The sequence below is a fragment of the Hyperoodon ampullatus genome (genome assembly GCF_949752795.1).
Source record: "Hyperoodon ampullatus genome assembly, chromosome: 14".
Lineage (NCBI taxonomy): Eukaryota > Metazoa > Chordata > Mammalia > Artiodactyla > Ziphiidae > Hyperoodon > Hyperoodon ampullatus.
Genome location: NC_136927.1, coordinates 1492061 through 1510114, shown reverse-complemented (window position 1 = coordinate 1510114; position 18054 = coordinate 1492061). Strand labels below are relative to the sequence as shown.

The following is an 18054-nucleotide window of genomic DNA, read 5'->3' as shown; positions in this document are numbered from 1 at the left end:
TCCGTCCAGGTCTCCCAGGTGCTAGGCTTGGAAGGTCCTTACAGATCAAGTTCACGGCCCTCACGCTTCAGCAGATGGAAACTGAGGCCCAGGAAGACAAGAGGCCCGGGCCGCCGGCAGGTTAGGGGCAGGACTTGAACACAGACAGGAGCGAGGCAGATGCCAGGGGACTCCGCCGTGGCCTGGACGCAGGGGGACGTGGCTGTTCGTCTGAGCGTGCGCGGAGTCTGAGCCCGAGAAGAAGACCCCTCGCCCGTGAGCGGAGGGCCGCGGGCCGGCTGCGGCCCCAGGGAGGGGCGTTGCCGCACGTACTGCTGTGCCTTGGGCGTGCGGGTTGCGGGGCCCAGCCCCTCGTGCGGGCTCCCCGAGGACTGGCTCGGCTGGAGCGGGCGCAGGGGGAGCTGGACCGCGGGGGCCGTTCCTCCGCAGTCACAGACGGGGACGTCTCTCCGCCCCCTCGGCCAGTGGGACGTTTTTGTTTAGCCAGTAATTGCACCCACACGTCAAAGGGAGATTCAAAACTTTTCCTTTTGAGATTCTCGTCAGTGTCTCAACAGTTTCCTCAGCTGCAAATCAAACAAGGCAACAAATTTTTAGCAGAAGATTATAGCCATTTTTCCCCTTTCTTCCTCAAAGCTGTCACGCAGCAGCAGATTTCAGCAAATTTGTTCGTGCTCTTCCGTCTGCTTCAGCGGCGCCTGCCCCCCGACACACCCTTCACAGCGCCATGAACCCCCTGTGCCCATGGCCCTGCGTGCCCGGGATGACAGCCGGCACCCCTTCCCCGGACCCAGGGAGCGGGAGGCCCTGGCCAGCCGGCCCTGTGACTCCCCTGTTCTGGTCACCAGCTGGGCCTCTGGTTTCGCAACCACAGGACGTATGCAGTCATAATTGTCACCCACTCCTGCAAACGTTTACTTGACGTGCAGCGCCTGCCGCCCTAACCTCTGGGGGAGACAGGTGACAGGACAGGGTTTAAAGCGTCCCGAGCTGGTGGGCGCTGTGGACACACGGAGCAGGGAGGGGGCGTGCTGGGGGCTCTGCATTGCTGCTGCCACGTCGCCACCACCTCCTCTCAGTGGGTCCTCACGGGGCACTGGGGTCCCCTCACTAGTCTGGGGGGCGGGACAAAGCCCTGTCCTCACGGAGCCCCCGCCTCACTGGCTGCGGGCACCATGCCACCCTCCTCTCCAAGGAAGGAAGGAGGGAGGGAGGGACGAGGGGAGGAAGGAGTGGCCAGGGAGGGCCTCCTTGCTCCGGGAGGGGCGGCGCAGAGAGCAGAGCCCCCGGTGGGCTGGACCTCGACCCCCTCTCACGCAGCCCGGCCACATGGTCCTGTGGGCTCCTGACCCCTGGCAGCCTCATCGGGCCTGTGTGAGGGAGGATGGGGTCTGGGTAGCCTCCTTGCACCCCGAGGTGCCCGTGTCCAGTCCAGCTGGGCCGTGGGGACTGGTCCACCCCGGCACCGGGGAACAGCATCTGGCCCCGTGGTCCGTACTGCTTCTCCATTCCAGGCCCGTCAGACCCCCTGGGGGAACCAGCCGGCCTCAGGCGCCCTCATCTGACAAAAGGGACTTTGCAGCCTTGGCTTCCTGAGCACCGAGTGCAAGGTTCCAGGTGGCAGGGTCTGTGGCAAACCCCAGCCCCTCAGGGCTGTCGCAGCCCAGCCAGGAGGCGCCTCTGGAAGGCCCCACTGGAAGTCCAGGCTGGCCCCAGGCGACACAGGCCTGAGTCGGCTGGGCTGGCCGGGCTCCGGCCAGGCCATTTTAGGGAGGGCAGCTGCTCAGAGCCAGGTGCCAAGACCTGCCCTGAGGACGGTGGTCTTGATAGCGAGTAGGGTCTTGGTGTGGAGTCCCAGGCCACAGCGGGGCCGCGCAGGAGCCCTTGCGCTGGAGAGGGTGTGAGAGCCGAAGCCAGGAAGCCGGGGTCGCCGCGGGGGCGTGGAGACAACGTGGCGGGCAGCGCCTGTGCTGCAGCGGTGGGGCCGGCCCGCCCAGCACGCGCTTCCTGCGGAGCCAAGCGCCTCTCTCCCGCTGGAGGCTGGGACGGCGTGTGGAGGGAAGCCTGGAGCCGCACCAGACTCTCGGTAGCAGATGGAGCGTCCACACACGTCCTACTGTTTGTTTTCCCTATTTTCTTTCATTTCTCTTTTTTTAAAACAGCTTTATTGAGATACAATTTACATATCACAGAACTCACCTTTTTGAAGCGCACAGTTCAGTGGTTTTTCATACTTTCACAGATAATGAGCAACCATCAGCGCACAGCTTCAGAACATTTTTATCATCTCGAAAAGAAACCCTGTTCCCTGTAGCTGTCACCCCACTCTCCCCCATCCCCACTCCAGCCTTAAGCAACCACCAGTCTGCTTTCGGTTTCTATAGATTTCCTCATTCTGGACGTTTCATATGAATGGAGTCACATATGTGGTCTTTTGTGACTGGCTTCTTTCGCTGAGCGCAGTGTTTTCAAGGATCATTTGTGTTAAGTAGGTGTCGGTGCTTCATTCCGTTTTATGGCTGAATAATACTCCGTCGTGCGGATGGCCCACACTGTGTCAGGGGATTTGTCAGCTCCTGGACGCTTGAGCAGTTATCATGACTGATGCTGCTTTGAACATGTGTGTGCAAGTCTCTGTGTGGACATGTGTTTTTATTCTTCTTGGGGGCGTACCTGGGCGTAGAACTGCTGGTCACTGGTAACTGTATTTAATTGTCTGAGGAAGCTGTTTCCCGCAAAGGCCTCCCCGTCTTCCATTCCCAGCAGCAGTAGGAGGAGTTTCTCACTGCCTCGCTGGGGCTGTCTGGCTTTGTCACTCTAGCCACCTCGGTGGGTGCGGAGTGATGTCTCATGATTTTTTTCTCCGTCCCCCTGCTTACTAATGACAGGGACACTGAGCGTCTTTTTATGTGCTTATTGGCCATTTGTATGTCTTCCTTGGAGAAAGATTTACTCAGATGCTTTGCCTGTTTTTACGTAAGTTTGTTTTGGTTTTGTTTTTTTTTTCTGTTGTTGTTGCTTAGTTGTAAGAGTTCTTCATATGTTCTGGATACAAGTCTCTTATCAGATAAGTGACTTGCAGATATTTTCTCACGCTCTGTGGGTTGTCTTTTCACTTCCTGGATGACGTATGCTTTGAAGCACGACAGTTTTTCATTCTGAGGAAGTCCAGTTTGTCTACTTTTTCTTTTGTTCCTTGTTTCTAGTGTCACATTGAAGAATCCAAGACCAAATCCAGTGTCGTGAGGCATCATGCTTGTATTTTCTTCCACGTGTTTTATGGTGCTGGCTCTTAGTTTAGGGTTTTTTATCCATTTTGAGGCCATTTTCGTGTGTGGTGTGAGGTTAGGATCTGGGTTGACGCTCTTGCATGCGGGTGTCCCATTAGTTGTCCAGCACCTTTTCCTGGTGGGTGGCCTTGGAACCCGTGTTGAGCATTGGCCAACTGTAGAGGCAGGGGCTCTTCTGGACACTCGACCTGTCCCTGTGCCGGCTCCGCTGTCTTGGCCGCCATCGCCTGGTAGTAAGTTTGAGGGTCAGAGTGTGAGTCCCAGGGGCCGTGGACACTCTCACTCCCTGGGCAGAATGGCGTTAGCAGACCCCGTGCAGCTGTCCTGTCTCTGTCATGACCCGGGCTTGAGGCTGAGTCACAGAGGCCTGGGCCCGGAGGCTGCCACCCCCTTGGTGGGACCCTGGGGCCCCCGGGTCGGGGGTTGGGGCTCCGTCTCGCGCCTCGGGAGATTCCTTCAGTTACCTGCTACCTTGTTACAAACACCCCACAACTTAGTGGCTTAAAGCAGCTGGCATGCTGTTTCTCGCGAGTGTCTGTCTGGTGGCTCTGCCGGTCTCTCCCGGGCTCTCGCACTACTTGCAGCAGGTGGACCTGCTGGGCTAACCCCCCCCCACCTCCCGGGCTGGAGGCCCCACGCCTCCCTCCCTGCGGCCTGCATCCCAGGCTGGCTCCATGGCATCTTCGCCTGCAGGCTTGGGCCTCACGCCCCCCTTGGCCTGGAGACAGGGCGAGCAGGGCCTTCGCAGGGGGCATTCTGGGGGCTGTGGGTCTGATAACTCTGGGGCAGGAGCAGAGGCCGCGACCTTCCGGCGCCGGACGCTCACGTGGGCACCTGCAGGGTTCGCAGGCTTGTCCCTTCCCCCAGTTCATCAGAGCTGCGAGCATTTCCCCCGTTTGGTTTGGTGTGGTTTGGTTTGGTTTGGCTTGGTTTGGTTAAGCCCTGCTGGTTCTCCCTTTGATCCTTAAATCCTCTCACCCACCGCAGTGTTTTCTTTCCTTCGTTCCCGTCAAGGAGAAGCTGGTGGTCAGAAACCGTGCGCTGTGGGGGGGGGCAGGTGGCACCCCTTCCTGCCCGCGGGGCATCCTGCCCCCGACCCTGATGTCCCGGCGCCGTCTTCCCCGATTCTCCCCACACCTGCTGGGCAGGATGACCCCGAGGCTCGACAGGTCCAGCGCCTCGGCCAAGGGTCACTGGTGACCTTGGGGTCAGGCTCTGTGCCCAGCTCCCTGCCCGGGCCCTCCCGGGGCGTCAGCAGGTGAGTCCCGGGGAGGCAGGGAGGTGGGCGTGAAGCCAGTGGTCAGCATGGCCAGACTGGGAGAGCCTGTGGCCTGGGGGGAAGGCGGGACCCTTGAATATCTGAGATAAAGGAGAGGGGTGGAGCCCGGTGGATTCAGCCTGCCAGCCTGTTTTTGCTTTGCACGTTTAAAGGGTTGAAGACAAATGAGGAAGAGCAGCATTAGGGACACGGGAGGGGGCCGGGAGGGGGCCGTGCAGGGCGGGGCTGTGTGTCCAGGGCGCCCGGAGCTCCCTCCTTCCTTCCCCCCTCCCCCTTCCTTCCCCCTCCCCCTTCCTTCCCTCCCCCCCTCCTTCCCCCTCCCCCCTCCTTCCCCCTCCCCTTCCCTCCCCCCTTCCTTCCCTCCCCCCTCCTCCCCCCTTCCTTCCCCCCTCCCCCTTCCTTCCCTCCCTCCTTCCTTCCCCCCTTCTTCCTTCCCTCCCCCTTCCTCCCTCCTTCCTTCCCCCCTCCCCCTTCCTTCCCCCTCCCCCTTCCTTCCCTCCCCCTTCCTTCCCCCTCCCCCTCCTTCCCCCCTCCCCTTCCCTCCCCCCTTCCTTCCCTCCCCCCTCCTCCCCCCTTCCTTTCCCCCTCCCCCTTCCTTCCCTCCCCCTTCCTTCCCCCTTCCTTCCCTCCCCCCTCCTCCCTCCTTCCTTCCCCCCTCCCCCTTCCTTCCCCCTCCCCCTTCCTCCCTCCCCCTTCCTTCCCTCCTTCCTTCCCCCCTCCCCTTCCCTCCCCCCTTCCTTCCCTCCCCCCTCCTCCCCCCTTCCTTTCCCCCTCCCCCTTCCTTCCCTCCCCCCTTCCTTCCCCCCTTCTTCCTTCCCTCCTTCCTTCCCCCTCCCTCCTTCCCCCCTCCCCCCTTCCTTCCTCCCTTCCCCCTTCCTTCCCTCCTTCCTTCCCCCTCCCTCCTTCCCCCCTCCCCCCTTCCTTCCTCCCTTCCCCCTTCCTTCCCTCCTTCCTTCCCCCTCCCTCCTTCCCCCCTCCCCACTTCCTTCCCTCCTTCTCCCCTCCTTCCCCCTCCCCCCTTCCTTCCCCCCTCCCTCCTTCCTTCCCCATCAGCTGACCTGCTAGGACAGAGATGGTGTGACTGGCACCACCTGACGCATGTGCTCTCCGGCCCTTTGCAGAACACGTCTGCCCTCGTCCTCTCCCTGTACCCTCCTGACCCCAGACCCACGGGGGACATGAGCTCCCGCAGCAGCTGGCCCGCCTCCCGTCTGCTGCGGGGCCTTCTGCCAGGGTGCACAGGGCAGATGGATTCCATACGCCTGGCTGTGTCTCCCAGAGTGTTAGAATTGGATGAAATAACGATCCCTTCCAACCCTGACAGCCTGTGATTCACTCGGAGTTCCAGGATGTCTCTTTATCCTTCGAGGTTTGTACAAGGTTCTCAGAAGCCTGTGAGGCGCCGGCTGCCAGCCCTCTGCCTTCCGCCAGGCTCTCTCCCCCTCTCCCGCCCTCTCTCTGCCTGTGCAGGGAGGGGGTGTCTCCATGCTCCCCTCCCTCCCTTTTGGGGTCACTTTCGGGGGCTCCGAGCTGGCGGCTGGCCGAGGGCTGGCCGGCAGTGGCCACGCAGCTTAGCTCCCGCGCTGGGACTGTTCCGCTGCATGAAGTGTCCGCCCCTGGCCTCCCTCCCGGGGATTTGACGACCTGAGTGAAGGGTGCCATGTCCGCTGTTCCCCTTGGAAGAGCGAGCTGCGGGCAGAAGTCACAGGTGGGAGGTTGGGTCGTCCAGGAAGGAATCTCAGTGTCCGGGCAGGAGGGAGATGCCCACTCAGCTGGCCCAGCGTCCCTTGTGAGAGGCGGGCGGGCCCGGGCCTGGGCCAGCAGCCGGCTGCCCCTCAGCCCAGGACACTCCCGTGTTTCTCTCTCAGCACTGGGTGGGAGGGATGCCCAGGCCTTCCCCTCGCCGAGGCCCAGGCCCCCCTCAGCCTTTGCCCTGGGAGGCCCAGGGAGTGATGACCAAAGAGGCGTGGCCTCTGCCTTGACTTGCGAAGCCTCCGACCTGCGCTGTCCCTCATGGCAGGCGCCCGGGGCTGAGCCGTGGGGACAGCAGCTGGCGGGGCAGAGCTGCTGCCTCCTCAGTTTACTCGCCAGTGGTCTGTTTGCTGACCGCCTGGGCCCTTCCCATCTGTCGGGGTGACTCTTGGTGGCAAAACCTGATGCCAGTGAGCTTTGCGGGGCGGGGGGATTCACGGATGCTCACGCCTGGGAGGCTGAGGCAGAGCTGACCTGTGCCTAGAAGCACCCACGGACTCACTTGGTGCACATTCTGGAAACTTCGTATTGAGTAACACGGTGTACGTACGGGAAAGCACACACGTCACGAGGGAGCGTCACTCAGCGGCCGCACTCGGTCACCAGCGTCCAGACCAGCACAGACCTGAGTCCCCTCCCAGCTCTGCCCTTGGCCCCGCCCTCGGCCTGTGGTGTGTCAGCGGCCGCCCCGTGTCCATCCGCCAGGTCCGGCTGGTCTGTTCCGCTCTGTGTGAGAGGGTTGCCCGCGTCGTCCTGCGTGCAGACCTTCCCTCTCGCTGACACACGGTCCTCCGTGGGGACCCCCCCACCCCCCCGCCCTGTGTGATTTGGGTGCGATGGGTCACGGTTCTGAGTTCCTGGTCGGGGACGTGCACTCGCTCACCCCAGGGTCCTGCCGAGGGTTTCCTCCAAGTGGGTGCACCCTGCACCCTCCGAGAGCGTGGGGTCTGCAGGCCCTGGAACCTCATCTGTTCAGTTTCGACCGGGCATCTCACTGCGCTTTTCACTGTTTCTTTGGTGAGTCATTTGAGCTACTTTTCACGTGTCATCAGCTTTTTGATATCTTCTTTTGTGAAGTGTCCGTTCACATTTTTTTGCCCATTTTACAAACTGAATTGTCAGACTTTTTCTTGTTTATTTGTGTGGGTTCTTTGTATGTTATGGATGTGAGTCCTTTGTCAGGTTTATGTGTTTCGTGTGTCTCCCACTCTGTTGGTTCCCTTTTTACTCTTTTGATAAATAGAAGTTCTTAATTTTTATAAGTCCAGTTTATTTTTTCTTTCACTTGTTTAGCCCGTTTCGAACCTTGTTTAAGAACCTTTGTCTACTCCCGGGTCACAAAGACGTCCCTATATTTTCTCCTAAAACCTTTGCGTGTAGGTTTGCCGTCACTCAGGAGTGATGTTTGTGAGGTATGAGGTTAAGGTCAAGGTCATCTGGGCATCCAGTTGACCCTGCAGCACGTACTGGGGAGACCGTCCTTTCCCCACTGGCCCTTAGCGCCTACCTCGGTCACTGCAGATTTGTAACATGCGGTGATGCCTCTCCCACAAGGTCGCCACAGCCGCCCTAGGCCCTGGGTTTTGCGTGTGGATTTCAGGCCGTTCAGCACCCAGTTAATCAAACGCCTGCCCTGATGTCCGGCCCCCTTCACTCTCTGCCGGGCTGACCTTGTTCCCCTGTGGCTGGCGGGCTTCTACCAGCCGGGAGGGGCAGAGGTGGGATGTGTCAACAGGCAGTTGAGGGTCTCGTCAACTTGGAAGGGAGCGTAACCCTGACTCCTTAGGTTTGGGTGTGCCTGGTGACTTCGTTCCAAAGGGGACAAACGCACTTCAGCCAGGGGTCAAGGTCACCTTTGTAGCGTGGAGCCTCCACACGGTGTGATGAGAAGGTACTTAACCTCTGGGGTCTTCCTCCTCTAATCCTTGACCCCAGGTAACGGTGAGGAAAGTGTCGGCCACATCCCGACAGCAGGGCATCTTCAGGACACCCGAGTGGCATCCTCCGCACTCTGAAGGTCACCCAAAGCAAAGCCCAGAGGAGCCACGGAAATCGGACAGCTGAAAGTCCCGCGGGGTCCCGCAGGAGGAATCTGGGAACAGAAAAGGGCATTTAGAGGAAACTAAGGAAATGTGAAGGAAGTAGGGAGCTTAGTTAGGATGGCATCAGTGTTAGCCCTTGAACTGTAACAGATGCACGGCACTGATGTCACGTGTCAGTAACGGGACCGTGTGAGGCATGTGGGGACTCTGCTTTAGCGTCACAGTTTTAGTAAGTTGGTTTTTTTTTGTTTGTTTGTTTTTAAATCTTAAAAAACGGGTCCCACTCTTAAAGCCCATGAGACAGGAGGGTCGCCGAGAGGCTGGCGAGAACCCAGAGGCATTAGGCTGTTGGCTGATGGTGTCTGAAAGTGCCGCAGTTTGAAGAGACCTCCCTCCCAGTAGCTGGTCCTTGACGAGACTCAGAGAAGGGGGCTCACGTGCTGAGTTCTGACGATGCTCCAAAGATGGGTTGGGTGGGCTTTCTGTTTCTCCCCCATTTAATTGAGGCCACAGCCCAGGGAGAGGGGCTGGGACCCCACAGGCCGGGCTCGGGTCCCCCTTTGCTCTCGTTCTGTGAGGGGCTCTGACCTCCTGCTTGTGGTCCCACAGGGTGACTACGACCAGAGCAGAACCAAGGTGCTGCACCTGAGCCTGAACCCAGCTGGCGCGGCGAGGCAGCGGCTGCGTGAGGAGTGCGAGCGGCTGCGGGAGCTGGTCCACACCCTGGAGGCCGGCGGCGCCGTCCCCACCGACCTGGAGGCCGCCGCGGGGCTGCCCTCGTCCAAGGAGGTGGCAGGTAGGCCCCCGTCTGTCCATCCGTTCGTCCGTACGTCCAGCCTCACACAGGCAGCCAGGCCGTGGGCATCCCCGGGGCTGTGTGGGAGGCTTGGTGGCGCCGGCCTGCAGAGCAGCAGGAGGTGACACAGGCGCGGTGAGGACCAGACGGCTGGAGCCCTCCCGACCCCTGAAACAAGTTCGTATCATTTATCAGTTTATACGCCTGCCGTTAATCGTGGGTAAACCCCATACTCCGTGGAAGCGGGGGCCATCTTTCACCATCTGAGTACGTTTCAGGGACCCAGCGAGCCCTCTGCAGGGGCCTGGGAGGAACCCAGGAAGCTGCCTTTTCTATCGCGTGGGTCTCGCCTGCTCTGCAGTTCTAACCCAGGGCCACAGCCTCTGACCTCGCAGCTCGTCTCTCCAGGGCAGTGCAGTGACCGCTGAGCCTGTCCCCTGCAGGCCGCGGTCACCAGGTCCCGCCCTAGTGCAGAGAGAGGCCGGGCCATCAGTGCCAAGGAGGGAGGGGACCCTCTGGAGGCTCCATTTTCCCAGGGGTCACCCAGTCCGGCCCCATGGGGAGGCTGGGGCCCAGGGGACGCCTGCGGCCTCTCTGTGCTGTCGGAAGGTGCCCAGCGCTACTGCCCACGGGTGGCTGGGAGGAGGGCTCTGCTCGCTGCCCCCTCGGTGATGTCTACAGGGCATCTGCGTCGAGAGGGCCAGGCTGCTGTTTTCTTGCCATTTGCCACGTGCATTTCTGAGTGGCTTTTCCTCTGGGAAGCCCTTCCCCACTTTCCCTGCCCGTGTTTGTCATCTCCTCCCGCGTGCCCACTGCGGTTGGAGTTGGGAAGTGGGTGCAGCCGTCCTCTTGTCTGGAGCAGAGGTCTGTGCGTCGCCCGTTACCAGGGTCTTCGATGTAGCCCCCCTCCTGCCCATCTGCTTCCACCGTCTACCTTGCATGGAACCAGCCTTTCTCGAAGTGCCTGAGGTCAGCAGTCACCACCCCGTGAGACCGTGGAGGTGGGAGGCCGCCCTCAGCACCTGGTGCACAGGGGCTCTGTGAGGCCAAGCGCTTGGTCAGCCAGGCCTGAGTTTGAGCCCCAGCTGTGCGCTCCCTACACCACCCGGCCGAAGCTGCAGGGTCTTGACGGCAAGGCTGAGCCCAGCCGTCCTGCGGGAGCCACGCTCCATCCCTGCCCCCTGGTGCTGTTCCATCCTTCTCCGTCTTGTCCCCATTCCCATGGCCTCCTGAGCGTGTCGTGGTCCCAGGACCCTCGGCCCAGTGTCCTCTGTGAGGGGGTGGTTCGTGCACCGTCGTGGGTTCAGCTGTGACCCCACGGTGCGGAATCGGTGGGCTTTGCCAGCCTCCACCTGAACTCTGCGCCTCTGGGTTTTACGGGATTGCAGCTGCCCTTCAGGTGCTTTCCCGAGGTCGCGTGCTGGGCTCATGGACAGTGAGCACGGGCGTGTCATGTGAAGTGCACGCCCTCCTGCGGACACGCACGCGCACACCTTGCGCCGTTCACACCTTGCGCCGGCCTCTCCCATCTTGTGTTCAGAGGGGGCGGTGGCCTCTGTGCAGGGCTGGCTCTGTGGATCAGAGCATCCAGACACAATGACGACAAGAAACGTGCAAAGGCATGCCCAGGACAGAGCTCTCTCCCTCCCGCAGGTCGGAGCAGAGACGGTTACTGCCACAGCGCGAGGCCCCCAGAGCTTAGGACCCCCGCGTGCCACCCCGGGGTGCTGCCTCGCTCTCCTGGCCGTTCAGCTGGCTTCCTACACAAACTCCTCACTTTGCGGTTTTCACCGGCAGCAGCCAAATGGAGAGGATCCTGGCATCCCGGCCCGCAAAGCACAGGCCTTCCATTCCTGGGGCAGAAACAGAGCCCCCCCGTGCCACTCAGACTGGCGGTGTTGGCTGCTCAGGTGCCCCGGTGGCAGTTCTGTGGCCAAACCCCGGCTCAGCTGCAAAGACTGCCGTGGGGGGTGGGGGGTGGCCGGCGTTCCGCCCTCCCCGGTGAAAGCCAGGAGAGGCCTCTTACAGGGTCCTCAGCAAGTGGGCGGCCGAGCTGTGGTTTCCAGGCCCGCATTCCTGTTTTCTCCCCGTGTTCCTTCCAGCCACGGCTCCAGCCCCTCTTCTCGAGCGGCCTGTGTGTCCTTGACAAATTCACGAGCTGAAAATGCAGACGCGGGCACCTCGAGGTGGCTCTTTATGAAAGGACGTGTACCGTCTAACGCGACAGATCATTTACCCAGTGAGGTCTGTCACTCCTTCCAACCAGTGGCTCTGTGCTCGGCTCTGGGGACACAGCTGCTCGCAGCCTCACAGGGGCGCCGTGACACGTGCCCACAGACACTGTGGGCATCCAGGCAGAGGCGGCCAGTCGGACCGTCCTCCTCGAGGCCCCACAGCAAGAGGGACGACGGCAAACCTTTGGAATCCGGACAGTCGGTGGGCGGGTGGTCTAATGGTGAGCAGACTCAGGAAAACGGAATCTAAGCAGCTGCAGTCGAGCCAGGAACCAGGCTGACTTATGCCACAAACCTCCCCAAAGGCCCAGAATTGGCAGCAAGAGGTGCTGGGGAGGGGCGTGACCGTCTGAGCTCAGGAGGATTAAGGACGGTTGCTTGGGGGTGTGATCAAGGGATAGGAAGGTTCCCAGACCTTCACCCAAGTCTACGTGGTGGGCCGTGGCCTCTCTCCCAGCAGAAGTGAGAAATGGAAGTCAACACAGCGGTTTCTTCTCCTGGAGCAGCCATTCCCGAGGGGTGGTTCCCAGGCGGGCAGCAGGTGCCCCAGGAACATGTGGGCATGCAGGTCCTCGGGCGCCGTCTCAGGCCTGCAGGGTGAGAACTCGCGGGGGTCCGGGGCAGCGACTCTGGCGGCTGGTTCTGCGGGCAGCCCACGTCCTCCCCCGTGTCTGTGAGCTGCGGCTCTGGAGACGGTGTGGACAGGGCCCATCCAGGACGAGAGCTGGCAGCGGAGCCAAGGGATGAGGCTGGTGGATGCCCAGACGCCCCCACCCACCCCTTTCGCCCTCTGGAGCCTGACCAGCTCCGGAGGAGACCCGAAAGCACTGACCCTGGAGGCCCCCGTAGGCGGCCGGCCGGACCCTGGGCGGAGCTGACAGGCCAGGAGGACCCACTGCTGGCTGTGACCAGGGAGCCAGAGCAACAAGTAGAAAAACGCACCTGGAGGGCGCAGGCCACCAGAGTGCAGGGAACCTCCAAAACACCGTGTCCTCAGAGAGACAAGGACGGACTTTAAGCAGCAAAGCACAAGCAAGAGACTTTAAATTTTTTCAAAATGAAAAACAACAAACGTCTGGAAGTTAGAAATATCCACGAGTTAAATGAAAATCTAAATAGCGGATTTATGAGATGAAATTGAGAAGGTTTATCTGAAAAGTAGAAGAACAAGGCGACCAGCTGGAAAGCAGGAGAAAAAAGCTGAGGAAACTAGAGGAGCGTCCGGGCTGCGCGGTCTGCCGAGCTGCAGGGCTGCAGGAGAGGCGGGGCCGCAGGTCACTCGGCACCGCGTGGCCATGAGGCCGTTTCCGTGTGGGTGGATGAAGGGGCCCCCCAGGGGAAAAGCGGGTCACTTGTCAAAGGCCAGGGATCAGAAGAGCTTCCTTCCCAGCAGCAGCCCTGGTGCTGGAAAGCCGTGGGCACTGCTCCAGGTTCCGGCCCGGAGCCCGTGCTCCAGCGAGCCCGGAACAGCTCACCACGCTCCCCGTCTCAGGAGGCTGTCAGAGACGCGCCCAGCAGAGCGAGCAGACCAGCAGAGGAGGCGAAGCGCAGAGAGCCCGAGACGCCAGCCTGGGACACACGTGGGGGAGGGGCAGGCCCTGGCTGGAGCCGGTCAGAGGCTCTGGGCCTCTTTCAGGCCAGAGGGTCGTCAGGACGTAACTGGCCCGTGTCTCAGGGGGCATTGTGGCCCAGGCCTTGCCATGCCACGTGCCCTGCGCCCCTGGGCCTGCTGTCCTGGCTGCACGGAGCCACCGCCCTGCCCGGGGTGCCCATCTCACATCTCCTGTTTACATCTGCTGCCACCACAGGGTTAGGAAGCTCCCACGTGGGTCAGCAAAGAGGTTCGGCTGCGTTAGCGATGGGTGCACAGAAAAGTCAGCGAACGGAAGACAGGACAGCGTCAACTCCGGGGAGGACAGGACGCTGTGCAGGAAACAGCGAGGAATCCTCGTCGGCTACAGCCCAGCTCCAGCAGCACCTACCGTCGTAACAGTCCTGGGTCCTAGGAGGATGGTGATGGGAGGAGGGGCCCGTGTGAGCCGGCAGGGGGTCAGCCACTTAATACCAAGGTAATCGGAGTCGTTGGCCGGATGAGGAGAGGACCTACGGGGCGTGACTGGGCTCTAAACCACGCACGTGGGAATAAAAGTAAAGCGTAAAGTTTAGAACAAACCCCACAGCAGTCATGTGACAGCTTGGCGAGTGCCAGTTCCACAGAGGCTTGGGCCAGTCCTATGACGGAGACGGGGCAGCAGAGGCTGAGAACGGCAGCCGGAGCCTCGTTTAGGAGCTGCGTGGACCCAGTGGGGCCGGGGCGGCAGGGTGGAGGGTGCCCTGTGCTGACCCGTCCTGGGCTGGACCCAGCAGGCTGGCGGCCCACCAGAGTGTGGGCGGGAAAGGAGTCATTCGGTCACCCCGTTTCCCTCCTCGTGGGACCAAGAGGAGGGCGGCCAGGTCAGCTCTCAGGATCCTCAGGGGAGCGTCCCCACTGAAGCCACATGGGCAAGGGAGCCCCGCCACCAGGTTCGTAGCCTGCAGTGACCCACGGCCTCGCTCCAGGGGGTGTCCAGCGCTTGCAGAAACCCTGTGGCCCTCCGTCCGCGCTCTCAGCCCAGCCGCACGTGCCATCTGTTGGCCAGTGGAGCAGCTGAGGCTCAGGGCGCTGGCCGCTCCCCACAGCCCAGGGTCAGCCCCGCCCCCGGGGAGCCATGAGAGCAGCCAGGTGCCTCGCTGGTGGCTCTTAAGCGCCCGAGAGACAGATGCCGGTGGCGCTGCCATAGCCGAATGGGTGGCTGGCCTGTGGACTGAGCGTGGTGATTAGGTGCTGGCCTCTGTGGAGGGGAGGCCACATGTGTCTATTTCTGCCTTGCCAGGCAGAGGCAGACTTTGGCAAACTCCCTCTCCGGGCCCCCCGCATCTGCCTCAGTACCCAGGGCTCTGAGCTGTGACCTGCCTCCAACCATAGAAAGAATCTCAGCACGTGGAGGCCCCTGACCTCCAAAGACGCGTCCTGGAGAGTAGGGCACCGGCAAGGCCCCGCCCCACATACCCCCCCGCTTTCCCCTGTGGGCCTCGCGGGCCAGCCTGCCCCCACCTCTGGACGGGTCCTGTCTGCCGTGCACACAGCGGGGCCTTTGAGCTGGGCCTGCAGAAGGCCCCCGGGGGTCGTGTGGGTGGGCGTGCTCTCTGCAGTGGCGCAAGCACGGAGCTGGGTGGCCGGGATGGAGCCGGACCAGCAGCACAGGGTGCCCCCATCTCCTTAGGACTTCCAGGCTTGCCATCACCACACCAGGAGCCGCTTGGGGCGCTGGGGATGGAGGGTGCCCAGCCTCAGGTGACTGCGTTCCGACACGCAGGGGATGCTTGTCTCCGGGCATTCCTGGACCTTTGACAAAGGAGTCGCTAAAGAACCCCTACCAAGGCCGCACCCTCGGCTGGCAGGAGCCTGAAACCTCAGCCCCCAGCACTGGCTGTGCTCTTTGCATGACCCCACACCTTACCCAGCCTGGGCCGGAGAGATTGTTCATTGTGGTTTAATTAGGTAAAGAATTAATGTTAAAATAATCTAATCTTGTCACAGCGACACACGGAAGGCAATCAAATTTGTCTCTGCCTGACTGTGCGGCGCAGCTGATCCCGAGAGGTCCCTGGAGGAGGGACGCCGAGGCCCCTCCCTGTGGCCCGTCCGTTCTGCCCAGGGGGGAGGGCGCCCCTGCAGCAGCTGCGCTGCCTGGGCTTCACCTTGGTTCTGCTCCTCTCTCCAGACGGGGGATCACCCCCATCCCGCTTCAGCCGGCGCCGGCCCGGCAGGGCGAGCACGGCGCAAGGGCCAGCTGGGCTCTCCGGATGTGGGGCGTGGCGGGCGGGCCTCTCTGAGTCGTTGCTGTCCCCCGGGCCTCCGTGAGTGCAGGTGTGATGGCAGCTGGGGAGATAGCGCGGACTCGCTGAGGCTCTGGAAGCCGTAGCACCTGCTTCCCGAGCCGGCAGCCACGCAGCGGCCAGCTGGACGGCAGCAAGGGAAGAGCCACGGGAATGAGGCGGCCTCAGAGCAGGTGTGGGGATTGTGTTTGCAGGGAGGCGCGGGGGGCAGGGGGGCACCTGGCGGGAGCAGGCCGTCCTGGACTGGCACTCGCTCGGGAAGGCGTCACGGGGGGCAAGGAGGCCCAGACAGCTGCGGGTCACTGGTGAGGGCGCTGAGGCTCCACGTGGCTCGGCGCCCGGCACGAGGTGATGGGCTCGGGGTTTGCTGTGGCCCCTGGTCTGGCTGCCCGAGGCTTAGAGGTGGCTGTCACGTAGATCCGGGAGCTGTGCTCGGCTCAGGTGCTGGCCTCTGGCCACTTAGAGCCTTTGGGGAGCAGCCGAGAGCCCCCAGCCTGCAGCGAGGAGTCCTGCCCTGTGCTTCCCCAGCTCATCGTCCTCCGCTGGAGGGGCCGCCTCAGAACAGGCAGGAAGACTGCGGGAAAGTAGGAGGCGGAGGCGAGAATCGGGAATTGCGCCCGGGCCCGTTCCCGGGTGGGTTACCGGGAGCAGCAGGGGTGCCGGGTCTCAGGCTTCCTCCCTTCCCTGCCGCCCCAGCAGAGCAGTGCTGCCGTCCGCGCCCGTCACCTCCCGGCCTTGCAGCAGGTGGCAGGGAGGCCTCCTGGGGTCCTTGAGGCACCGTTGTCTGGCCAGCCCGAGCCGCACACGCCAGGTGGATCTTAAAAGCACTGCAGAGGCTTCGCACCGAGCTGATGTCGGAACCTGAGCCCACAAGACGGTGGGTCAGATGCAGCCAGACACCCTTAGCAAACCTGAAAACCAAAGACAGGAAGTAACTGTGCGTGTTCCTGTGAGCGCTAGTGCGTTTCTTCAGGGCGGGTGCTGGGGGCAGGATTGCCAAGTCACGTGGTTAGAGGGCCACTGGCTTCGTGGCCGGCCGTGCGTCCCCGCGCTCCCACCGGCACCGGGGTGGGGCTCCGCAGCGGCACCAGCCCGGGGCCCTTCGTCGTCCTGAGGGGTGTGCAGTGGAGTCCACCACGTTTTAACTGGCATTTCCCTGACGGGTGAGATGTGGAGCATCTTTTGTCGCATGTTAGCCATTCCTGTATCCCCCTGGGTGGGTAGAGTCTCTCTTCAAGTTTTTGCCCATTTTTTGTTGGATTGTTGTCTTTGGCTCGAGTTTGGGGAGTTTCATTTCCTAACAGTGTCTTTCTCAGAGCAAACGTTTTTAAAATTATTTATTAATTTATTTTTGGCTGCGTTGGGTCTTCGTTGCTGCGCACGGGTTTTCTCTAGTTGTGGCAAGTGGGGGCTTCTCTTGTTGCGGAGCACGGGCTCTAGGTGATCAGTTTATCTCTTATAGGAGTCAGATCTAAGAACTTTGCCAAACCCAAGGTCAAGACCCGGTTTTTTACGTTTTCTGCGCTAAGTCTTTTAGTTTTGCATTGAAATCTGTGATCCATTTTGTTAATTTTTGCATATGACGTGAGATTTAGGTTATGGTACTCTTTTTTTTTTTCGCTGCATTGGGTCTTTGTTGCTGCACACAGGCTGCTCTTCGTTGTGGTACGCGGGCTTCTCATTGCTGTGGCTTCTCTTGTTGTGGAGCACAGGCTCTAGGCGCAAGGGCTTCAGTAGTTGTGGCCCAATGGCTCAGTAGTTGTGGCTCACAGGCTCTAGAGCGCAGGCTCAGTAGTTGTGGCATATGGGCTTAGTTGCTCTGCGGCATGTGGGATCTTCCCGAACCAGGGTACAAACCCGTGTCCCCTGCATCGGCAGGCGGACCCGCAACCACTGCGCCACCAGGGAAGCCCTAGATACTTTTTGAAGTGACTTCTCTAGGGATTACAATATGCATACCTAACTTTTCGCAGTGCACTTATAATTAATATTTTACCACTTGAGGATGATGAGATTCTGGAATGTCAGGGTCTTATCACGACACAGGTCTCCCACGCCCCCTCCCCTTGTAGTAGGGCTCATTTGTATGTACCCACCGTAAAATGTTATAATTATTGATTTTAGTTGTCATTCATACTTTAAAGAACATATGGGGAAAGGAACAGTTCATGATTTTTACCGAGACGTTCAGAATTGCTGTCGCTCTTCCTTCATTACTGAAATGACAAGTTTTCCTCTGGTATCATTTCCTTTTGCTGGAAGAGCTTCCCTGGCATTTCTTTCAGGGCAAGTGTTCTGGAAACATACTCTCGTGGTTTCCCTTTGTCTGACAGTGTCTTTATCTTGCCCTTCTTCCTGGAGGGCATCTGTGCTGTGTGTGAAGTTCTGGGTCAGCGGTTTTCTCTTTTCTCTGCCTTCTGGCCTCCCTGTTTTGATGAGAATCTGTAATAATTCAGATCATTTCCTTTCTGTGTGAAAAAGAGAGCTTGACGGACGCATGCATCGAGCCGGACGGTAGGTGTGGGTGATGGTGAGGGGACAGAGGACACACGGGCCCCCAGCTGAGGGTAAGCGTGTGGTGTGACGGACGTGACGGACATCACGGGTCGGGGGGACAGGATCTGCAGCCCAGTGTCGGGCAGTGCCGCTTCCAGGGAGACCGAGGACGTCTCGTAGCCGCTCTCCCCACCCTGCCCCAGGCGCCTGACGGTCCCAGCGTCTCTGTCACCTGGGGACGGTGCCCGTTGGCTGGGTTCTTCCCAGCAGGTCTGCGTTCTCCTGA

At 60.9% G+C, this 18054-nt stretch overlaps 1 protein-coding gene across 1 annotated transcript in view; it reads left to right on the top strand.

The window, feature by feature from the left end:
- MAD1L1 (mitotic arrest deficient 1 like 1) overlaps positions 1–18054 on the top strand; it is a 320736-nt gene that overhangs the window by 248304 nt on the left and 54378 nt on the right. Inside the window, exon 16 of the mRNA XM_079718283.1 lies at positions 8973–9159. Within this exon, the coding sequence (XP_079574409.1) occupies positions 8973–9159 (187 nt within the window). The remainder of the gene's footprint in view (positions 1–8972; positions 9160–18054) is intronic.